General features: G+C 38.6%; 2 protein-coding genes across 6 annotated transcripts in view; one reads left to right on the top strand and one right to left on the bottom strand.

Moving 5' to 3' along the window:
• The first annotated feature begins 1,593 nt into the window (after positions 1 to 1,593).
• Positions 1,594 to 14,200, top strand: SGO1 (shugoshin 1). 3 transcript variants are annotated; one of them, XM_063303882.1, is made up of 9 exons: positions 1,594 to 1,747; positions 3,247 to 3,396; positions 3,476 to 3,672; positions 3,960 to 4,064; positions 4,928 to 4,995; positions 6,551 to 6,699; positions 11,210 to 12,052; positions 13,196 to 13,373; positions 13,537 to 14,200. In XM_063303882.1, the coding sequence occupies exons 2-9, from the start codon at positions 3,255 to 3,257 to the stop codon at positions 13,670 to 13,672; spliced, it is 1,818 nt and encodes a 605-aa protein (XP_063159952.1). In that variant the 5' UTR covers positions 1,594 to 1,747; positions 3,247 to 3,254; the 3' UTR covers positions 13,673 to 14,200. The 3 variants fall into 3 exon arrangements, with proteins under 3 accessions (XP_063159952.1, XP_063159950.1, XP_063159953.1); XM_063303880.1 differs by lacking the exon at positions 1,594 to 1,747 and having other exon boundaries at positions 2,749 to 3,396; XM_063303883.1 differs by lacking the exons at positions 1,594 to 1,747; positions 3,247 to 3,396 and having other exon boundaries at positions 3,607 to 3,672; positions 3,965 to 4,064.
• Positions 14,201 to 14,667: 467 nt separating this feature from the next.
• KAT2B (lysine acetyltransferase 2B) overlaps positions 14,668 to 22,076 on the bottom strand; it is a 60,677-nt gene continuing 53,268 nt past the window's right edge. For 2 of the 3 annotated variants that reach the window (XM_063303877.1, XM_063303878.1), the window contains exons 17-18: positions 21,953 to 22,037; positions 14,668 to 17,989 (exon numbers count right to left, since the gene is read on the bottom strand). In XM_063303877.1, coding sequence (XP_063159947.1) covers positions 17,796 to 17,989; positions 21,953 to 22,037 — 279 coding nt within the window. In that variant the 3' untranslated portion in view covers positions 14,668 to 17,795. The remainder of the gene's footprint in view (positions 17,990 to 21,952; positions 22,038 to 22,076) is intronic. The other variant, XM_063303879.1, reaches the window with a different exon arrangement.

The following is a 22,076-nucleotide window of genomic DNA, read 5'->3' as shown; positions in this document are numbered from 1 at the left end:
CTAATTGAATTTCCACCACCTTTTCTATGACCTTCTCTAAAAAAAACAGATTGGAGAAAAAGTAATGGTTGCCTAAAACAGTTTCTGGTAAGGCCTCTTCATACCACTGCCTCTTTCAAGCATGCTAAAGAGGTACGGACAGCTTCTCAGTTCCAGCTACTGACCTTCTCCTGACCATCTAAGGAGCGAAGAGGGGCTTGGATCAAGAAATGGATAGTTCATACCGGAACCCAACCATCACAGTCTACAGATCTGGACAAATCCCAGATAATACTACAAGGTAATCCCCCACTCATACTTCCATCCCTGCATTTAAACAGTCAAGATTTGATGAATTTGAGCCACTTTATTTGCAAAACATGCAAGTTTGTGCCAGTGGCACAGCAGCAGATTCCTTTCTATTTTACATCCTATAATATTGTTTTTGTGTTTCTCACCTTAAAATGACAGAAAACTGATGATTTCCAGGAAGTGTGGCTCCATAGAGAACTGGAAATTGTATTTAGTCCTGGCTCTAAGATTCAACGATGATTTATAAATGGCAACAACTGGGCTCAAATAGTATTTTAGGGCAAAACAAAATAGTATTACTATGGTAAACCATACTATGGTTTATTGTGACTCTGAAATGTTTGTTTTATAAAGAGAAATCAAAAAATGCCTTAGAGAAAATAATAGAAAAAACAAAAGTGAATATTTTCACCCACTTGCCTGTGATCAGAAGGATGGCTAGCCAAAGCCTTGCAGAAAGATATTATGAAAATATCAGACATTACCATGTTCACATTACACACTAATAAACATTGAAGTGGTGAAAACACACTTGCCACTATTTTTAACTCTACTGAACATATTTCATTTGAGATTTCAGATTCACTGTGTTGTTTGTATTGTATTCCAAACCATAGAACCCTTTATTCTGATACTATTACTAACAATGAACTTAAGGTAAAGCATCTGGTTTAAAGGGATCCAACATGGCCCTCACCTAAATTTGTGAAGTCTGCAACCTTCAGGCTGACTTAACTCTGAAGTTTGCTCTTTCGTGGTTATCTCAGAAACAATTGCTGGAAATGAATTGCTGCATGCAGGTTTGGAGCGGGAACTGGGAAAACATTTTTCCTATTCATTCCAATTTTGAGAAAAGAGAATGGGGGGGGGGAAGTAGAGATGAAAGGTTTTTAAAAACGGGTTTTTTTAGTACAAAAAGCGCGAAATCTTTTTCAGAGTATATGCCCTGAATCTATTGCAGAAGATGTACTGTTGCAAAGTACCGCATTTAATAACTCAGCGAAGAAAATGCTGCTCTGGACAGACCCACGAACGACCTCCATCCACACCTTCGGCTACAGCCAGGTAGCAGTTTATTTACACAGCAAACCCATGCCTCGTGAAGGGAAGCTGAGACGGAAAGCTAGAAGGGTCAAAAGCTTCGGCGAACACAAGCAAAAGAGGAAGGAACTTTGACAAATTCAATCTATAGATCTGGAAACAAAGGCGGAGAGCAAGAGCGTGCGCATGCGCCGTCTGGTTCCAATTGCGCCGTGGCAGCCAATCAGGGCAGGCAGCGGAGACTTTCGAACAAGGGGGAAGCGAAGCTGTGGAGGGGGACGGAGGAAGTCGAAAACAGTAGGAAGGAGCTAACGGCCGTGGCGTCCCCGCGTTGCCGCGCGCTGGTTCCCCTGCAGTGAAGAAAGAGGCTCCTGGACGAAGACGGCGAGCCGCGCGCGAAGGGGTGCTTAATCGGGTTCGATTCCCTTAAGGTCGCTGGCGGTCCCTCGGTGCTTGCGGGCGGTGGTTGCGAAGGGCCCAGTCGGAAGGGAATGGACGTAGTTGATAGAGAAACATCCCGTCCTGTTCCTGACAGAACAGGGCTTAAAATAACTCGATTTTTTTTTTCCGGAGAACTCCCTCCTTGTGCAGCAGCCATTGTTAAACCTGCTTTTTAAAACCCGTTTAATTCAGTGGGGCTATGGTGGAGCGCAATCCCAAGCATGCCAGTTCAGAAATAGGCTCCTTTGTATTGAATGGGGGTTTCTCTCAGGGAAGTGTGTATATTGGTTTACAGCTTTCTGGTATTTATAGAACTATTCATACAGTGTGTTTCAGACAATAAAGTTCACATTATGAATTGGCATTATGAATTTTTACTGTGTACCTAAATTATTGCAAAAGTGGTCACTTGATTAAAGCAATAATTCCTTCTCCATGAAATTGTGTTCTGAAAACAGGGAAGCGTTTAGTTAGTTTTGTACCTGACAAAAACAAGCTGTCTTAATATATCAAAAAATGTATTACATTTGATAGTTTCTCTAAGAAATCTAGAAACCTAAGGTTTGATTGTTTTCATTCATGTGCACATGACTACACTTTTGCTTGACTCTTAGTAGTCATAAAATAGACCCTTGTCATACCTGAAACAGTCACCTGATCTATATAAAGATCTAGTGATATGAAGATTATAAGGGGGGAAAGCAATATTAAGGCTTATTTATAAGAAAAATTGAAACAGTTTTTTCATCTTTCAAATGAAATTTATTTTATTTTATGTTATTTTATATTTATTTATTAAGTCATTCATTCATTCACTGCCCATCTCTCCCCAACAGGGGGACTCTGGGCAGCTTACAATAAAACGATTATTAGCCATATGGAGCAGAATAAAGCGTTGTTTTATATTACATAAGCAGCAATATTTTTCTGTGTTGTGTAGATTGTATTTTCATTTGCTACATGGCATTACAATGCATTGGACTAATAATGTCCAGCTCTATTCCTAACTGTCTATTTGTGCAATTAACAAGCTGACAGAGCATTCTTACAGAATTCAAGCAGCATCCTGGTCATGAGATTTGTGTCCAGCAGTTGATTACAGAATAATTTGCCAATTTCTTAATGGCGTTATATTAATATGTTGGTTGTAATAAATGCTTTCTTTTAGCTATCGCCTTAAAGAAGCTATGGATACCAAAATATCTAAGACTACAAGTACAAATCAATTCGTACAGTATTTTTCAAATTTTAACTTTTAAAAAGTTTTTTTTATTGTTAAGTCTTATTGAAGAGCAAGCTTTCATGAAGAGATTTCTCAGAAGTATTTTAAGATGCTAAATAGGGTTTTTCTCAAGTATAAAGGTAAAAAATACTTCATTGCTGTAAAATGTAGGTATTATAAATGAATAAATACAGTAACTTGGTGACAAAATTTTAAATATGTCTAAATACAACAGTTTCTGTATTTTTAAGGGTGAAATATGGCTAAAGAAAGATGTTTGAAAAAGTCATTTAAAGACAGTTTGGAGGATATAAAAGAACGAATGAAAGAAAAGAGAAATAAAAAATGGGCAAGGCTGGGTAAAGCAAACCAGGTTTTACCTATTAAGAGTAAAATTGCAGGTAAATATTTTAATATTCTCCTTTTTTTTTGCCCCCCAAAATAGAATTTTTGGAAGTTAAAATTATTCATCTTTTCTAGATAATTCTTTGGTGCAGCTGAAAAGCTTCCAAGCAAATAATCATGCTTTAGCTTTGGCTTTAGAAGAAGAGAAGAGTAAAATGAGGGAAGCACAAGATATTATATTGCATTTAAAAAAAGAATATCAGAGCTTGAAGTTTCAGTTTTTTGTCCTACAAAGAAAGCTTAAGTTACAGCAAGAAAAAGAACATGCTGAGGTATTTGCTTTAACATTGTTTTATATAAGAAATTATACATAATAATTTTAACATTATATTGCAATAATATCATTTTTAATACATTTAATTTCAAGTCATAGTGATTATGGCTGGTGTTATGTATCAGTACAGCCTCCCTAGTAAGCTGTGACAGTAGATATTTTGTATAATAAACAAGAAACTATTATTTTGTTTACTTTTATGTCTAAAGCTCATTGAACTTAAGAATGCTAACAGATTTTTTATGAAATGCCTTTCTATAGCTATTTTATTTTGTTTTCAATTAGAATAGATTCATGATAGTGAAGAAGCTTATTTCTAAAGTTGTTCAAGACCTACTCAATGCAGCAAATATTCTTGATCCCATAAATGATGTCAGTACTGCTGATTTGGTAAGTCTTTTATCCTCCTGTTAATATGTGCATTTGTAGTCTGTAGATGTGAACTATCAATTCAGACTACTTGAAAATACTTGTTTCTACAAGTTAAAGGTCTTGACCTGTTGGGATCTACAAAATGTTCCAAACCTGAAATGAGATTCCAGCATTCAAGTTTGAACCATCTCCAGAAAACTCCAGATGGCCTGTTCTGACATCTGAATGTTGCAGAGCCGTATTGACTAAGTTTCAATAACAGATTGTCTTGGTGTATGTTTTACTTTTAATTGTTTAAATCCTTTTGGACTCCAAGTAGGGCAGCTCTCCTACCTTCTTCTACAAACCTCATACCGATTCCTATTTTCTTTATATTTATTTTTTGCACAAGTAAAGTACCAGCACTAAAAATCAAGTATGATAATACAGGATATGTTTTTTAATATTTTAATTGTCTGATATTACAGTTAGTAACAAGGTGGAAAACAAACTCCTAAACATGCTGGTGGGTGATCATAAAGTAAAATGAAGATGTGTAAACAGGAGAAATTCAATGTCCTTATCTGAAGGCATTAATTCAGCATTAAAAACATGAGACTTGCTGAATGATGTGTAACATGTGAACTGCAAAGGAAGTTTCTATTTTTTACAACCATTGAGCATATGGCTAGGATCATGTTACAAATGCCCACGTTGTAACACCATGTTCTACTATGTTGTTAATTCCTCTACATGACTATTCAGTGGCAGAAGTCTATTACCTTCCAGTAAATTGATTTACAAGCTGCTGCTGGGAACCACTGTCCTATGCATATTTATCAGATATCTGACTCCGTTATGGATACCCAATAATTTTTTCAGCATGTCTTTAATTTCTATAGAATACAATTCAGTGCGCCTCTGAACTTGAAGAATGTGCTTCCAGAAGTTTAAAAAAACATGATTCTTTGTAAGTATACTTCATGCATTTAGATTTTTAAACAAGCAATTGCTTTTCAAATCCTATTTTATGAATTTATAAACTGCTTCAGTCAAGGCTAATTTAAGCAGTGTATAAAACAATAGCCACAGCGAATCCAATAATAACTGAAACAAAATACAAAATTTTAGTAAAAGTCATACTACTACTCATAAAGACCTTTTGTAATAGCCAAGTTGTTAACAACTTCCAGAAGGCCAGGAGCGTAAGAACAACCCTGCCAGGGATGTGGTACGATGTGATGTGTGTAGACAACAAGTATAAGCTGATCCAGAGGAAGGGAATTCCAGTAGAGAACACCTGTTTTGTTAGTTGGGGGTAGGGGGGGGGCTTTCCTGTCACGCCCCTTAATAGTTGAGTACCTTTAGGAGGCATTCTCTGTCCTTGGATTGGATGAGCAGAATCTATGCAGAATAAGGAGTATCAAAAATACCCAGGCCCTGAAGAAATGTTAAAAACAAATTCCACCAAGTAAACTTATTTGGAAACAGATTTAAGGTGATTGAATGTTTTCAATTTATTTGAATGTTCCCCCAAAGGGGAAAATAGGAGTTTTGTCATAATTAGTAGCTCTTCTTTAATTTTATTATCCCAGGGGGGGAAATAACAAAGCATATTACATAGAAAGGGTTTTGTTTTAATTATTTATTAAAGGTACATAATGCCACATTTATTTATTTATTTATTTATTTATTATTCACATTTTGTTACCGCCCATCTCACCCAAAAGTACATTTTTCTCCAAGTGTAAGATGATTGAAGATTGTCAGAATTGTAATGTTGGTATCCTTAAACTGGGGAGCAGGATTAACTTCAGGGACTCTCTTCTTTATATTTCCTCTGTCTGTACTAGCTTGATGTATCAGAATCAAGATTTGTTTAATAACAGATTTAATAAGGACAACCTTGAAAGTATTCCCATGGTTCAGAGATCAGCCGGGGTACTATCCCATGAATCTGTGCAGGATAATAAGAACTATAAAATACAAATTCTAAAAATTAAAAATGACATAAGTATTCTAAGATCTATGCAAGAAGACAAATATTGAAATATTGGGTATAACATTTCAATTATTAAAAAAGAATAATTTATACTTCATTAATTTTGATTCATTTTTAATGCAACTATGAATTTAGGCATATCCTAGAATCTTCTAAGTATTACAAAAAATTCACCAGAGACTATGAACCACTTGTATTTTACAAAGCTGTATAAGATTTGAACTTCATAAGGAGATTTTTTTTGCATTAAAAATGCATGAAAGTAAAAGTTACATTTGTTGAGAAACTAACTACTAAGTCTTCTTTTATTTCATTTTTTTTAAATACATGTTCCTGAAAGATACTGCATTTGAAATATTCAAAATTAATTTAAGAAGCAGTGTTAGAAAAAATGAAGAAATTTGATACATTATGCTCCTGTGGAAAAACCTGCTTTTTATTTATATATTTATACACACACACACAAACACACACTGTGTATATATCTATCTTTAATTCAATCCATTCCAACTATCTTTTGTAGGACACTTCTAAGGCACATTCTTGCTGTAAAAGTAAGTAAAGAAGATAAAGATGACACACAAAATAAATTGAGTAGAATTTACCCAGATTCTGTATCAAATTTCTATGACAGCATTGAGAATACACCTCCAGCATCTCAGACAGATACAGGTGGGTAATACCAAAATTAAGTTCGTAAAACTCAGGTGAAAGCTTTAACTGTTGGTTTGTGCAAATTGCAGGTTAATCATTTGCTTGTTTACTCTGAAATAATTCTCAAGGTTTGAAGAGGCTCAAACTATAATTTTGAAACCGAAATTTTAAAAGGTGAATTGTGATATGCTAATGAAAAGGAAGGAGTAAAATATTCAGTTTGAGTATATCAAAAATAGCTATTAGGATTCTAGAAAAGTAAAGTGGGGTGCCACAGGGTTTGGTTCTCTCTCCTCTCCTATTCAACATCTACATGAAACCGCTGGGCAAGATCATCCGTCACCACGGGATGAGGTATCATCAATATGCTGATGATACTCAATTGTATATCTCCATCCCAGGTGAGGTAAGTGATGCTGTGACTGCCCTCTCTCGGTGCCTGGGGGCTATACGGGTCTGGATGGGGAACAACAGGCTTCAGCTGAACCCTGGTAAGACAGAGTGGCTGTGGGTTAATGGCTCTTCCATATCCGCTACATTGTCATCTTTGTTTCTGGATGGGGTTGCACTGCCCCAGACAGACATAGTACGTAAGCTGGGGGTCCTCCTGGACTCACAGCTCCTGCTCAAGGAGCAGATGGTAGCCATGGCCCGGAGGGCCTTTGCACAGCTTCGTGTTGTGCACCAGTTACGCCCTTTCCTGGATTCGGAGGCCCTTCAAATGTGCACTCGTGCCCTTGTTATCTCCAATATAGATTATTGCAATGTGCTCTACATGGGGCTACCCTTGAAGAGTATCCAGAAGCTACGGCTGGTCCAGAATGCAGCTGCATGGCCTATTTTTGGTGCCTCTAGAAGGGTGCATATAACACCTCTACTACGCAAGCTGCATTGGGTACCAGTTTGCTTCCAGGTCCAATTCAAGGTGTTGGTTATCACCTTTAAAGCCCTGCATGGCACAGGGCCAGGTTACCTGAGGGACCGCTTCATCCCCATTGCATCAACCCATCCCACCTGATCATGCAGAGAGGCCATGTTGCGGACCCCATTGGTAAGACAATTCCATTTGGCGGGGTCCAGGAGGCAGGCCTTCTCTGCAGTAGCTCCCACCCTCTGGAACATCCTACCCCCGGTGTTGAGGTTGGCCCCTTCGCTCCTGGCCTTCTGGAGGAATTTGAAGACCTGGCTCTGCTGCTTGGCCTGGGGCGGGGAGGGGAATAGTCACGCTTGGGGATGGCTAGTGCCTTAAGTTGCTCATTGCACACAAGGACTGAATTAGATAATTTACCATCTGGATTTTATTTTTACCTATATTTAATGTTCGTTTATATACTATATTCTATATATTGTAATTATATGTTTAATGTTTTATTATTTTATTGTAAACTGCCCAGAGTCCCTCTGGTGGGAGGAGATGGGCAGTGACAAATTTGATAGATAGATAGATATGATGTCAGACCTGAATAGGAAGTGGATCTGTCCTATTTTCAGTACAAAAAAATTATACTTACAACAAGTTCAGTTTTTTAATACAGCATTAAACTTTGCCCAACCAGAATAATATTGATCAGACTTTTATCAATAGAGGGCCAAATCAAAAATAGAAAGCAAATAGATATAATTAATCTAGGGAAGTGCAGTTTTTGAATCATTACAAAGTAATTTTTTTGCTAAGCCCAGTGATCAATAAATCCATAGTTCATGAGTTCATACATTCCAAAATTTTGGTATATAGTTCAGAAATCACAGTCATATTATTACTTTTCCCCAAACCGCATCAATATTAAACTGGGAGCATCATATTTTTATCACGGCCCATCTCCCATATATATATGTTTGTGTGTGTGTCCCCACAATCATTTTACTTTTCCAGGATAAAGTGTTTGATAACTTAAGTTCTCTGTGATGTCCAGTAAATATGAAAAAAGTTGTGGAATATTTTAAGATGCTAAGAAACATGCATAATGTTCCTTAAGGCCCTTATTGGTTTATCAGTATGGAATATTCCTTATTGCAAATGATTTATATCCATTTTAAAAACCTTTAATTTTCTGTAGGTTTAAAATTGATCAAAATATATTTCCAGACAAATGATAATTCACAAGTTTTAGATGCTGCTAATATGTCTATAATGCAGTTCAAATAGTGATGTCAGAATTGAATGTACTGGAATGCTGTATTTTTGAACAACTTTTTTTGGTGCTGATTCCTTGTGACGGCCTGGACTTGGCAAGATTTTCAGAAGTGGTTTGCTATTGTCTGCTTCCTAGGGCTGAGTGGAAGTGACTGGCCCAAGGTCACCCAGCTGGATTTGTGCCTAAGGCAGGATTAGAACTCATAGTCTCCCAGTTTTTAGCCTGGTACCTTAACCACTACACCAAGTTCCCCCCTCCCCCAAAAAGATATACCTGCAATTTTCAAACTGGATTATTCCAAAATGTGATCTTAGTGGATAAGGACAATATTGTGTCCAGCATTTTCCAAGAATGCCTTGCAACTTTTAGTGCTGGAAATATAACTCTGACTAATAAAGGAACCTACCCTATCACATCAAAAGTGTCACATAGTTAATTTTGCCCATAGTAATTTTTGAACTCAATCATCTGAATTCCATAAGGAAGTAGAAGTTTAAAATATATACCCAGTGATAAAACTGAAATCTCCGTCCTTATTTGAAAGCCATAATTTAAATTCCTTTTCAGTCCTGTTCATTGAGAGAGGGGTGCTGTCAAAATGGGAAAATATGGCATCTAGTAATAAAGTCAGGAATTTGGTAATGATGTGTAGTACATATATTAGCAAGATATTTATATTCTCTCATACTTAATTATATTTGTATAATTATTTTGTGTATCTCCATATTGTAACTTCTCAACAGTGGTTCTTTTTTAAATCAACTTTAGATAATATTTTACACTACGTTTTCTCTTTGATAAAAATTGAACACTATACCTACCACTATTTATCACAACTGAATTTTGTTTTGTTAAAATACAGTTAAGTTTTCTCTTAATTTAGGTGTGCCATCTCACATTTCTGCAAAAGCCCAGTGTTAGCCTACAGTGATAGACAGATTAATATCGGGTCCCTAAACGGATGACAGCAACTGGTTTGGGCTTGGGTCCAGAGCACAGTTAGTACTTGGATGGGAGACCAAGGACTATCAGCTGTAAGATAGACTAGGTATTCCAAAAACTTCCTGGAAGAAGACAGTGGCAAACCACTTCTATACTGTTGCCAAGAAAGTTATATGGATGGGGCCATGAAGAGTTAAGCTTCTACCTTTTTTATAACAACTGCTTGTATTTAAGATCTATCCAAAATACTATTTTTGATCTACATATTGGTTTATTAATTTCTTGTCGAGCCACAAGGTTCTGTCTTGTCCCCCATCTGTTTATCTGAAACTGCTGGGAAAGGTCATTTGTAGTGGAGTTCCATCAGTATGCTGAAGATAGCCAGTAGTAAGCCCAAGGAAGTGATTAATACCCTTGAACACTGCCTAAACTTGATAGTGGGCAGGATGATGGATAGTAAGTAAAATTTAAATCCAGACAAGAAGGAAATATGGAATTGAGTTTAGCCTGTTTGGGATGGTGATTTATGCCCCCTGAAAGAGCAGGTTCACAATGGGAATGCTTCTTGATCCTCAGTTGTCACTGAACTTGCAGATTACGGCTATGCAATTAAGGCTGTACTCAAGGACCTTCCTGAACCAGTCAGTTTTGGCAAGTTATCTGTGTCTTAGTTTTATCCCATCCAGACTATTGCAATATGCTATATGTGAGATTTCCCTTGAAAAGTGCCTGTCGGTTGGAATTGGTGCATAACAGCAGCTAGATTGTTAGATGGTGCCATGATGCCTATGCTTGCCAACTGCTTACTTGACACAGTTTAAGATGCTATTAACTTTCAAAGCCTTAAAAGATTCCAATGAAAGACAATAAAAATGCCTCTGTCATGGTGAATGTTTGGGTATTAAGATCATTAGGGCAGGCCCTTTTGAAGATGCCCCATTACCAGAAACCTGTCTTTCTGGCATGTTGCCTGCTGGGCTGCTTCCAGGTTATAGAATGCACTTGCTTGGGAGTTATATTTAGCCCACAGTTTTGATATCTGAACAATTTTTAAAGACCCATCTCTTTTCCTAGCTTTTGAAATGTTGGTTTAAATTTATATTTTTAACTTTTTAGAATCTGTTTTTGTTTCATAACATTCTACATATTAGCTGTCTTGCTAGTACAAAGAGATGGCATAAATTGAATAAACAGTGTATTTAATTGTAAGTATTCCATGTATCATTTGATTAGAATAATTTTATTAGGACTATAGTATTTCATTATGACTTTTCCATCTAAGAAATTTTATGAACTATATTCACTGTTTCCAAGATAGTAGAACTTGTGATACATTGTGGAAATGTATGGTTTAATAAATTGTGCATTTGGTTAACTTTCTATAGAAATAGTAAATTAGTTCTCTTTAAATATAGCTTTGGTTGTCATCGCTGCTTATTTTAAATTTTCAGGTTGCCAGGATTATTCTTGTGAAGATCATCTAGATCATGTAGACTCTGGGAGCAGAATTACTTCAGTCGATGAAGACAGGCAAATTGGTTTTTCTGTACCTAGAAATGTATCTACCCGTCGTCGTCATTTAAGAATTAATCCCCCAAATGAACTCTTTGTATCAGATGATGGTAGTCCAAAGATCAGTGCTGATCTTTGCAAAGAAGACAAAACTCTGTCTAAGACATGTTCAGGGAAGAATAATGAAAAATGTGAAGAAATATCTATTAATCTGGAGGACAAGCATGGCGTAAACACTGATGAAAGAGAATCAGATATGCAAATTGAATCAAATGCCACAGCCTTTTTAGAACAAAGTAATTTTAATAAAATTGGTGGCCTTAAGACTCAGAAAGAGAAGGGTCAGAAGAGAAAATTAGTAACCACGGAAAATGTGCCCAGGGCAAGATCCAAAAAGAACAAAAACTGCAATAAGCAGACTAGTTCTAAACAAAAAGCAGATACATCCATTAGTTCCAATGATGCTTATGATTTTGTATGTGAGGAATCTGTTCATATAACACCTTTCCGGCAAAACAAACAGAAGAAACATGTTGATAACAGAGATTATACAGAAGAAGCAGAAATCTGTACTGGTGAATCATCTGTTTCAGAAGAGGATCCTGATGATAGTCTCTATGTGCCTTACTCAAAAAAATCAAAATCCAAGGAAACTTTAAACACTGGAACAGATGTAATCCCAGTATGCACAAGACCACGATCAAAGAGAACTGTTTGCGAGCAACATGATAGAAATGCTGAGGGGAAAAACAGTAATATCAAAACACCTGAATCTCATTTGGGTAAGAAAATGGTTGCTTGAAGGTCATATTTACTGTACTTTGAAAAAATGTGTACATTGATTGGTATAGAAACGTAGATGATTAGAATACGGTTTTAAATCTCCAGTACTGCAGTAAAAAATATTACGTAGATGCAGATTCTCTGAAATGTTTATGCTTTGTTTTCTAATGTTTTTAAAAAGATTTTTGAAGATTTTTTAAAATAAGTATGCACAAGCATATTATTTCCCTGCTCTAGCCCTTCAGCATAGGTTTACAAAATTGTACATACTTTGGAGATAGCTAACAAAGCACTGAATTTTTGTTTTAAATGAACAAAGTATAGCGGTCATAATTTTTTTTTTTAATCCATTCAATCGTGTCCGATTCTCAGAGACTGCCTGTGCAAGTCCCTGCAGTTTTCTTGGCAAGGTTTTTCAGAAGTGGTTTGCCATTGTCTGCTTCCTAGGGCTGAGTGGAAGTGACTGGCCCAAGGTCACCCAGCTGGCTTTGTACCTAAGGCAGGACTAGAACTCTCGATCTCCTGGTTTCTAGCCTGATGCCTTAACTAGTACACCAAACTGGCCCTCTGGTCATGATTTTGTTGTTGTTCAGTCGGTAAGTCATGTCCAACCCTTCGTGACCCCATCAGGAAGGACTAAATATTGTTTTTATTCCGTACAGGTAGTCCTCGACTTATGGCCACAATAAGTACCAGAAAAGCCATCGTTAAGCAGTGTGGTCATTAAGTAAGGCCAATTTTACGACCTTTTTGCAGCAGCTGTTCAGTGAATAACGTTAAGCAAATCATGCTGTTCCCCATTGATTAGTTGTTGGAAGCTGGCTGGGAAGGTAGCAAATGGTGATTGTGTGACCCCCGGGACACTGCAACCGTTGTAAATACATGCTGGTTGCCAAGTTCCTGAATTTTGATCAGGTGACCATGGGGATGATGCACCAGTCAGATGTGCAAAGACTGGTCATCACTTTTTTCAGCACCATTTAACTTCGGTCACTGAACAAATAGTTTTAAGTCAAGGACTACCTATATAACATTGGCATTTTAAAGCTGAATGAAAGTTTCATTCAGATTACCCATTGCCCGAAACGGGGGGCGAATAATAAGGGTAACAAATTGAAAGTGACAATACGTTCTTTCAACAGATGAATCATCTGAGACACTTCAGAAACATCACCATCTCAGTGATATTACCAACATTGTATCAACTTCGTACCAAACAAGAATTTCTCACCCAGCCTTCAGCACTGCAGTAAAAGATACTTCTCACCAGAGACGTAGAAGTACTAGTTATGTGAGTTATAAGGAGCCAAGTCTCAGCGGGTTGGTATTTTTGTTTCTGGATTCTCTCAAAAGTCAATTACATAGTCTTATCATAGTTTTTTTCAACTGTAGGAACTACATTAATTTCAAATATTTTGTTATAATTTGAATTGTTCCAATTTATGTGTTTTTACTAAAATATTTTGCTAATTTGTTTTGATAGGAAACTCAGAAGAGGAGACCCATTTACAGATACCACCTTCCTGAATTCTCCCATTTTTAAAGAGAAAAAGGGAACCAAATCCCTTAATAAAAAGTTGCTGTCCAGATACAATGAAGCATTTGTTGGTTGTAATTAAAATCTTTTTATGGGGCACATTTAGCTTGTCATTTTTATTATGCTGAAAAGTATATTAACCAAAATTCTAAAGTTGGAGGTTTTGCATGTTTTTTGGTTTTGATTTATGAATACTAATATTTTACAACACACATACACTGCCTCCCTGTTTAATTTATGGATGACATATTCAGTTAGTTATAAATAACCTATTATCATTTTAGTAGGAGTTACTTCTATTTCCTGAACATGATAGAAGAAAATAATTGATTTGAAACTCAGATGATTTGGTGTCAAATACAGCTAATTTTATCAGTAAAACATTTTATTAAAAATAAAGTTAAACTTTGTAGTGTCTTCTGAACTATTATTTACTTATATGATATTTATAATAAAATGTTTAATTTTGATAAAAGGTAATTTAGTTTAATTAGCAATTCTAGCAGTGTTTTCAACCTCCATTTTCTTGTAGTTGTTCTAATACTTTGTAAATTATCTCAGTCTGTATTCTTGTACACACCTATTTAGAAATAAACACCAGTGAACTGTATAGGGGTTCTGAGTAAATATGGATTGGCTTATATTTCACAGCTGTCCAACTTCCATATTGTGACATATATGCCAGTATTTTTATTCACATTGTTACTTCAAAGCAACTATCAGCCTTCTGATAGCACTTGCAGCAAAGAGAATAAAAAGCAGGACCCTTTGTAAACACTACTTTTATTACAAGAACATTAAAAGTTACATCCTAAATTGCTTTTTCTTTTCTTTTGTATCTTTAAATTGTAAGCCTATGGAATCATTTCACTAGTTTTTCTGGTATGTTTTACAGGAGAATGTAAAAATCATAAATAACATGTTCTGATTTTATTTGAAAAGTTATATTAATCCACAGGAAAAGGAGAATTTGCAGTTCCATAGGATTTGCTACTGCACAGTGAGTTCCAGTTCTTATTACCTGAAGGTAGCATGGCATACTTATCATTTCATGAAATGAAAGGTGCTCACAAACAATGAGTATGTCTGGTATTTTTATATGCAAATTACAAAATAGCACACAAGATCAATATTATACATATAATTTAAAACCATTTTATACCAGTACAATAAATAATTTTACAAATGTAAAATTTCAGTTAAAGTATTTAAAACACGTACTGTATATAACTTTATTGCACAATATCTATGAAAATAATCTTTAAATTAGAAACCAAAATGTTCTCAATATAGAAGAGACTCTAATTTCAAGACAATAAGAATCTTTGAAAATAACACTTTCACAGGATATCAAGCTTTAGAGGTGATTCTGTTGGCCCAGTTTACAAAATACTTGAAAATTACTATTTAAATATTCTAAAACAAAGTTTGCATCATTGTACCTTAAATACAAAGCCCATTCTGATTTATATAAAGCACTAAGGCATTTCTATATTACCATTTTATTTTGTACCATTTCCTTCTAGCAAGGCTCAACTAATCAGAATAAACATTACTATAGGCATTGTGCCGGGGAAAAAAAAACCTTCTGTAATGTAGTTTGTTACTGTCTGCAAGTTTACCAGTGAAATATTTCAGCATGAACAGACTATATGAGATTTCAGTAAATTTTCAATATATATACTAGAGGTATCTTACTTTCCCCTCCAGTGTTGTGAGATACACTGTTGAACTGAGTGGTTAATGAGTATGGCTTCCCTAAAAACTATTCACATCAAATGAAGTTTATTTCTTATGTATAGTATAAGAAACAACTCAAAAATATATGGGATTAATAAAATTCTAGGAATTTTATTATAGAATTTTAATAAACTAGTATAGTATCAGTCTGTGTGGAAGTTAATATATGTTAATAATGGGATAAGAGTATACGCAAACCTGCTTTTATAACATGTCACCTATGGCCAAATGCAAATTGTAGGCAACATGGCATTGGACTGGATGCAGTCAAGCTCTGAATTGACCACTAAAATCAAATCTTGTTAGTTATGACTTCAGACTTCAGGGCATATATTCAAAGTATGTTTAAGTCTACTACCACTTTGCAATGTGCAAATAGCTGTGAGAAAAAATTGGGTATATCAGCACCTGCTATATTTAAGTGGGGGAGATATTCCCATCTAATTAAGATTAGATGTGGTTTCCTATCAGGTACTACTGATCACATTGTGCAGTTAAATGCACGTTCTTTAGGGACGTATCCTTTAGGTGTATGTGCATCAATCAATATATAATATACCCAGGGCTAAGCCCTGTATGAAAATCCAAACTCTTGTCCATTCCACCCATCCATTGCAGCACCAATTGTACTTTTGAGGGCAAAATGGCTTTCATGCATAAAGGTCCATACAAATCTATAAAGACAAAGCTATTGCTAGACTGGGTTCAATAGTAGAAATAGTATTGTTTTAAATTTATTCACTCTACCAAAAGACTAAGCAACAGTTTGGATCAACAGACTTTGTTGTCCTTTTCAGAACTTGACCTAAGTCAGAATAATGCTACATTTTCCTTGAAATGCAAATGCTAAGAATCAAATTCATATAGGAAGTTTAACATGCACCCTATACAGGTAATCCTTGATTTATGACCACAATTGGGACTGGAATTTCTGTTGCTAGGCAATGCAGTCATATAGCGCGATGTCACATGATTACATCATTTAGCGATGACACTCCCAGTTGCTGTTGTAACCCCACGATGTGGGTCGTTAAGCAGGGAGAGTCAGGATTTCCAGTAAAGAACACAGGGGTGCTGCGCAAGGGGGGAGGTCTGGGAGAGCTAGCGCAGGCTGTGCAGGAGTTGGGGGACGGGTTGCTGTGGTGCAGCAGAAGCTAAGGCAGGCCAGAGAAAGAATATGCTGCAGCTTGGGCTACTTGGTGTGCTGCAGCTCTGGGGCTGCAAGCTTTTAGCAGCCCCAAAGCCGTAATATGCAAGGAAGCCCCTTTGTGCTGCACTGTTGGACCAGGCTGGAGCTGGGCTTCGCACAGTGCAAAGGGGTTTCCTGGTGCACCACCACTCTGGGGCTGCAAAAGGCAAAAAGTCCCAGACCCATGCTGCGCCAGGATGCCCCTTTGCACTGCATGAAGCCCAGCCCCAGACTGGCCTACCGGCGTAATGCAAAGCTGCCGCACCCCATGAAGCCCCAACAGTGCAGTGCAGAGCTGCCACACCATGGTAAGCCCCAGCCATCCCACTCGGTCACCCTTACCACCCTTCACTCCAAGGCCCCTGCCGCCCTGTGCTCCACTTTCCCAGCTGACTTTCATCTTCTTGCTCCCGCTGCTGACAAGGCGTGCTCACCCTGGCCCTTCATGAGGCAGCTGCTGGCCACATGAAGCCATGTTCCATAGGTCTCTCAAGGAAACTGCCATGCGCAACCTTGGGAAGAAAACCTGACGTGGCCAGCAGCTGCCTTGTGAAGGGCCAGGTTGGGTGTGCTTGGTCAGTAGCAGGAGCAAGACAGCGAAGGTCAGCTAGGGCAGCAGAGTATAGGGAGCCAAAAGGGCCTAGATAGGGGGGGAGAGGTGGGTGGGGAGAGTTGAAGTGCCCCTGTGGTTCTAAGTGCAGGTGGGCTGCTAAGCGCCCGATTTTTTGATAATGTGACTGCAGAGGTGCTGCAACAGCCCTAACTTCAGGGACTGGTTTTCAGTCCCTTCGTTCAGTGCCATCATAATTTCAAATGGTTTCTGAACAAATAGTCGTATGTCAAGGACTACCTGTAAGGGAATTCCATTCTTATAGCTTAAAGTAGTTCTTTCTCTCTCATAGCACCTTCTCTTAGCTGAATATTTCATTAAAATATATATATATAACTCATTTCCCCCTTCATTAAATTCTTTGCTGTAAAAATAAAAAGCCATTTTTCAGTCTGATACATTAAGCTTAAATATTCACTGCTTGGAAATTTACCCTTTCCAAATCTCCAAACAGTTTGTGCAATACATCTAATAAAAATTGAATACACTGCAAAAGGGCATGCAAGTGTACATTTAAAAATACTTTAATAAAATAAACTCTTCTATATTACATGTTTAAAAGTGCTAGTTAAGAAAGTTTTTTTTAATAAACACAAGTTTCAAATCTAATGAAAGAACTGCATATTCTGCTGTTAAATTAGGCATCTTAATTGCATGAGAAGAAAATTATTTGTCAATTAATCCAGCTTCTTTAATTTTTGTGTAGAAGAATTTCTCCAGTATATTGGCACATTTGTAATATTCACTTTCAGGTGGGTTGTACTCTCTGCAATTCGTAAACACTCGCTGCATATCTGCCATGAATAATTTCTTAGATACGTAGTACCTGTTCTTCAGTCGTTCACTCATAGTTTTCAGATCTGTGTAAGAATGACATCATCTTATTACTAAAATATCATCTGGCTCTATGTGTCCCCCCCCCTTTAGTGAAAAAGTGTGTGTTCACTGAGATTTCAATTATTTCAGTGCTATATAGTATCACAATTGATATACAGATATAGATATAAATAAATAATGTAATGTAATGTAATGTACACACACACACACACACAATTCCCTTCTCACCCCTAGGGGGTGGCATGTGTCTTCCCCAACCTCGGGTCCTCTACCAGAGGCCTGGGTGTTTGAGGGTTCTGCACAGTATCTTGGCTGTTCCTAGCACTGCACTCTTCTGGACAGAGAGCTCTGATGTTGCTCCTGGGATCTGTTGGAGCCACTCTCCCAGCCTGGGAGTCACAGCCCCAAGTGCCCCTACCACCGCTGGGACCACTTTGGCCTTCACTTTCCACATCCTCTCTAGTTCCTCCTTCAGGCCCTGGTACTTCTCCAGCTTCTCATACTCCTTCTTCCTGATGTTTCTGTCACCTGGCACTTCTATGTCTATCATCACCGCTCTCTTCTGGTCCTTGTCTACTACCACAGTGTCTAGTTGATTGGCCAGTATCTGCCTGTCCGTCTGGATCTGGAAGTCCCACAGAATCTCAGCCCTGTCATTCTCCACAACCTTCTGTGGAATCTCCCATCTGGACTTCAGGGGGGAGGGGTCTACCCATAGGCTGTGCAGACGTTCCTGCACACAATGCCAGCTACTTGGTTGTGCCGTTCAGTGCATGCTGTTCCTGCCTGCATCTTACTCCCTGCCACTATGTGTTGGACTGTCCCTGAGGCCTCTCTGCACAGTCTGTACCTTGGGTCCTGTCTAGTGTGGTAGATCCCTGCTTCTATGGATCTGGTGCTTAAGTGTCTGTTCTTGTGCTGCTATGATCAATGCCTCAGTGCTGTCTTTTAGTCCAACCTTTTCCAGCCACTGGTAGGATTTCCCAATGACAGATACCTCAGCTATCTGTTGATGGTACATCCCATGCAGGGTCTTGTCTTGCCATGGCACTTCCTCTGTGTGATCTTTCTTCCACGGCTGCTGCCGCCTCAGACATTCTCTCAACAGTTCATCTTTAAGTGCCATCTTACCGATGTACTCTGAATGCTCTGGGTCTCATCCAGGACAGTGGCTTGGACACTCACCAGACCCAGCCCTCCCTCTTTCTGCCTGGTGTACAGCCTCTGGGTGTTGGACTTGAGGTGGAAGCCTCCATACATTGTGAGAAGCTCCTGAGTCTTCACATCAGCAGCCATCATGTCCTCCTTTGGCCAACTCACTATACCAGCAGAGTATCTGATGACTGGCAGGGCATACATGTTGATGATGTGGATCCTGTTCTTCCCATTGAGCTGGTTCTTCAGGACCTGTCTTATCTTTTGGTGGTACTTGGATGTTGCTGTCTTCCTTGCTGCCTCATCATGATTCTCATTTTTCTGTGGAATACCAAGGTACTTGTAGCTGGTCTGTATGTCTGCTATGTGGCCTGCTGGTAGTTCCACCTCATCAGTCTTAACTACCTTCTCCCTCTTTACTACCATTTGGCCACACTTCTCTAGTCTGAATGACGTCCCAAGGTCCTCACTGTGTCAGGTGGATCAGTGAGTCGATGTCTCATTCACTCTTAGCATACAGCTTGATGTCATCCACGTAGAGGTGGTTGATGGTAGTTCCACTCTTGATCTTGTATCCATATCCAGTTCTTGTGATAATCTGGCTGACGGGGTTCAAGCCCATGCAGAACAGCAGTGGGGACAGTGCATCACCTTGGTATATGCTGCACTTGATGGCCACCTGTGCAAGCTGCCTTGAGTTGACTTCCAGTGTTGTCTTCCAAAGCCCCATTTAGTTCTTGAGGAAGGTCCTGAGTGTCCTGTTGACTTTGTATAGTGCCAGGCATTCACAGATCCATGTATGTGGTATTGAATTGTAGGCTTTCCTGTAGTCAATCCATGCTGTGCTCAGATTTGTCTTTCTAGACCTTGAGTCTCAGGCGATTGCTCTATCTATGAGCAACTGGTGTTTGGAGCCTCTGGTGTTGTTCCCAATGCCCTTCTAGCTGTGCTCATGTACTGGCCCATATGGTCCTGCAGCTTGGGGGCTATGGTGCTTGGTAAGACTTTCCATGTTGTGGGGAGGCAGGTTATTGCCAGTAGTTGGATGGTGTTGTTCCCTTGTTGGGATCTTTCATGATCAGCACTATCCTACCTTACGTTAGCCAGTCTGGGTGGGAGCCTGCTGCTAGCAGCTGGTTCATCTGTGCTGCTAGGTGTTCATGCACTGCTGTTAAGTTTCTTTAGCCAGTAGGTGTGGATCATGTCTGGGCCAGGTACTGTCCAGCTCTTCATGTTCTTGACCCGCTGTTGGATGTCTGCTACTGTGATGGTGACTGGTTCCTGCTCTGGGAGATTTCTGTGGCCTGCTCTCAGGTCCTGCAGCCACTTTGTACTGGTGTTATGTATCTTCTGTTTCTCCCATATGTTCTTCCAGTACTGTTCAGTTTCTGCTGCTGGTGGCTCTGCTGTTACTGCGTTGTTGCACTGCAGTTGGGAGTACACCTTGGATGGTTCTTTGGTGAACAGGGCATTTATCTTCTTGGCCTCTGCTTCTCTAGTGTATCTCCTTATCCTGGTAGCCAGTGTTGTGAGCCTTTGTTTAGCAGTCTCTAGGGCTTCAGATGGAGTCAGGCCCTTGTATTTTTTCAGTAGCTGAGTCTTATCCTTAATCTCCACAACCTTCTGTAGTTCCACCAGCTGACTTTCTCTGAGTTGCCTTGATCTTAGCCTCCAACCTCATTTTCTGGGGGGGTATGTACTGCTGTATTTGATCATGTACCCAAGCATCTCCAGGAGAACAGTGACTGTAATGTATACTAGTTCATTGATTTCAGTTGTGGTGATAGTAGGGATTGTCGTGAGGGCTGTTGGCATCTTCTAGCATACTATCTGATGGTACTTCTCCACTGAGCCTTGGTAATCGGTCTCGAGAGTTGACTATAGCTAGTTTATCCATGATCTTTTGCCTCATATCTGCTGTGCTCTGTGGAGGGGGTAGCAGTGATGTTCCAGCTTCAGGTGTTGATTGCACCTCCAGTTATTCTGGGTCTTCTTGAGTCTGGGATATAATGTATAGTTGGTCTACCTCAAGTTGCGACAGCAGCTTCTTCACTATGTTGAAGCGTTGGGTAACCAGCTGTTTTCAGTTAGTGTGGATGCAGGTCTTCTGTCCATCCAAAGTTCCCTCATATGTTTCATATATCCCCTCTCATTAGGTCTCTTGTTGTAGCAGCATTCCATCAATTCCAGGTTCTCTTGTCTTGTCCAGGTATGGTTTGTTCCAGTAGCCCACTTATCATCAGATTGTCCTGGTTCCCCAACATCTGACGTGGACCGTGTTAATGTGGGCAATGTCCGAGCCAACAAGACTGTTAGTTCGTGTCACTCTCATATCTGAGGTAGGCAGGTGAAGCGTTAGGGGGTCTTTGCCCAAGGACCCCTACTGGTAAGGTAGGTACAGCTGCGATTTGAATCTATCTCCCACTCCAAAGGTGTCACTCTAACCACTACACTATCCCTATCTATCTACCTACCTACCTACCTACCTACCTATCTCTGTCTGTCTGTCTGTCTATCAGTATCCGTTTTTTGCAACTGAACCATTCTTTATAAATTATAAATTTATGAATTATAGTGAATTTATAATGACGACAGAGGTGAACCCCAAGCATAGGAAAATCTCTTGCATGAACTCTTTCAGACAAGATGCTTCAAGATCATCTTCCTACATAGCTGTTTCTTCTTATGCAGATATCACTATATAGTGACACTGCACAAAAAAAAAAATCTCTGTCAGTTGTGCAAAGTTTATGGACCAGGACAATATTATAGTTCCATATTTAAAAATTTATTTCCCTTTAAAGGCCTTCTTAAAAAGCTAAAGGCATTACCCATGGGGAATCTTATAACTTCGTAATATCCAGGAGCTTCTGTTCTCTTCACTGGTTCCATGAAAGGCCAAGCACTTTGGTGGCTCTAGGAAAAAAAGTATTACTGATCAATGTTCCCTATCAC

This window comes from Candoia aspera, chromosome 4 (genome assembly GCF_035149785.1).
Source record: "Candoia aspera isolate rCanAsp1 chromosome 4, rCanAsp1.hap2, whole genome shotgun sequence".
Lineage (NCBI taxonomy): Eukaryota > Metazoa > Chordata > Lepidosauria > Squamata > Boidae > Candoia > Candoia aspera.
Note: the sequence above shows the minus strand (reverse complement) of the source record. Positions and strands in the feature narration are given on the sequence as shown.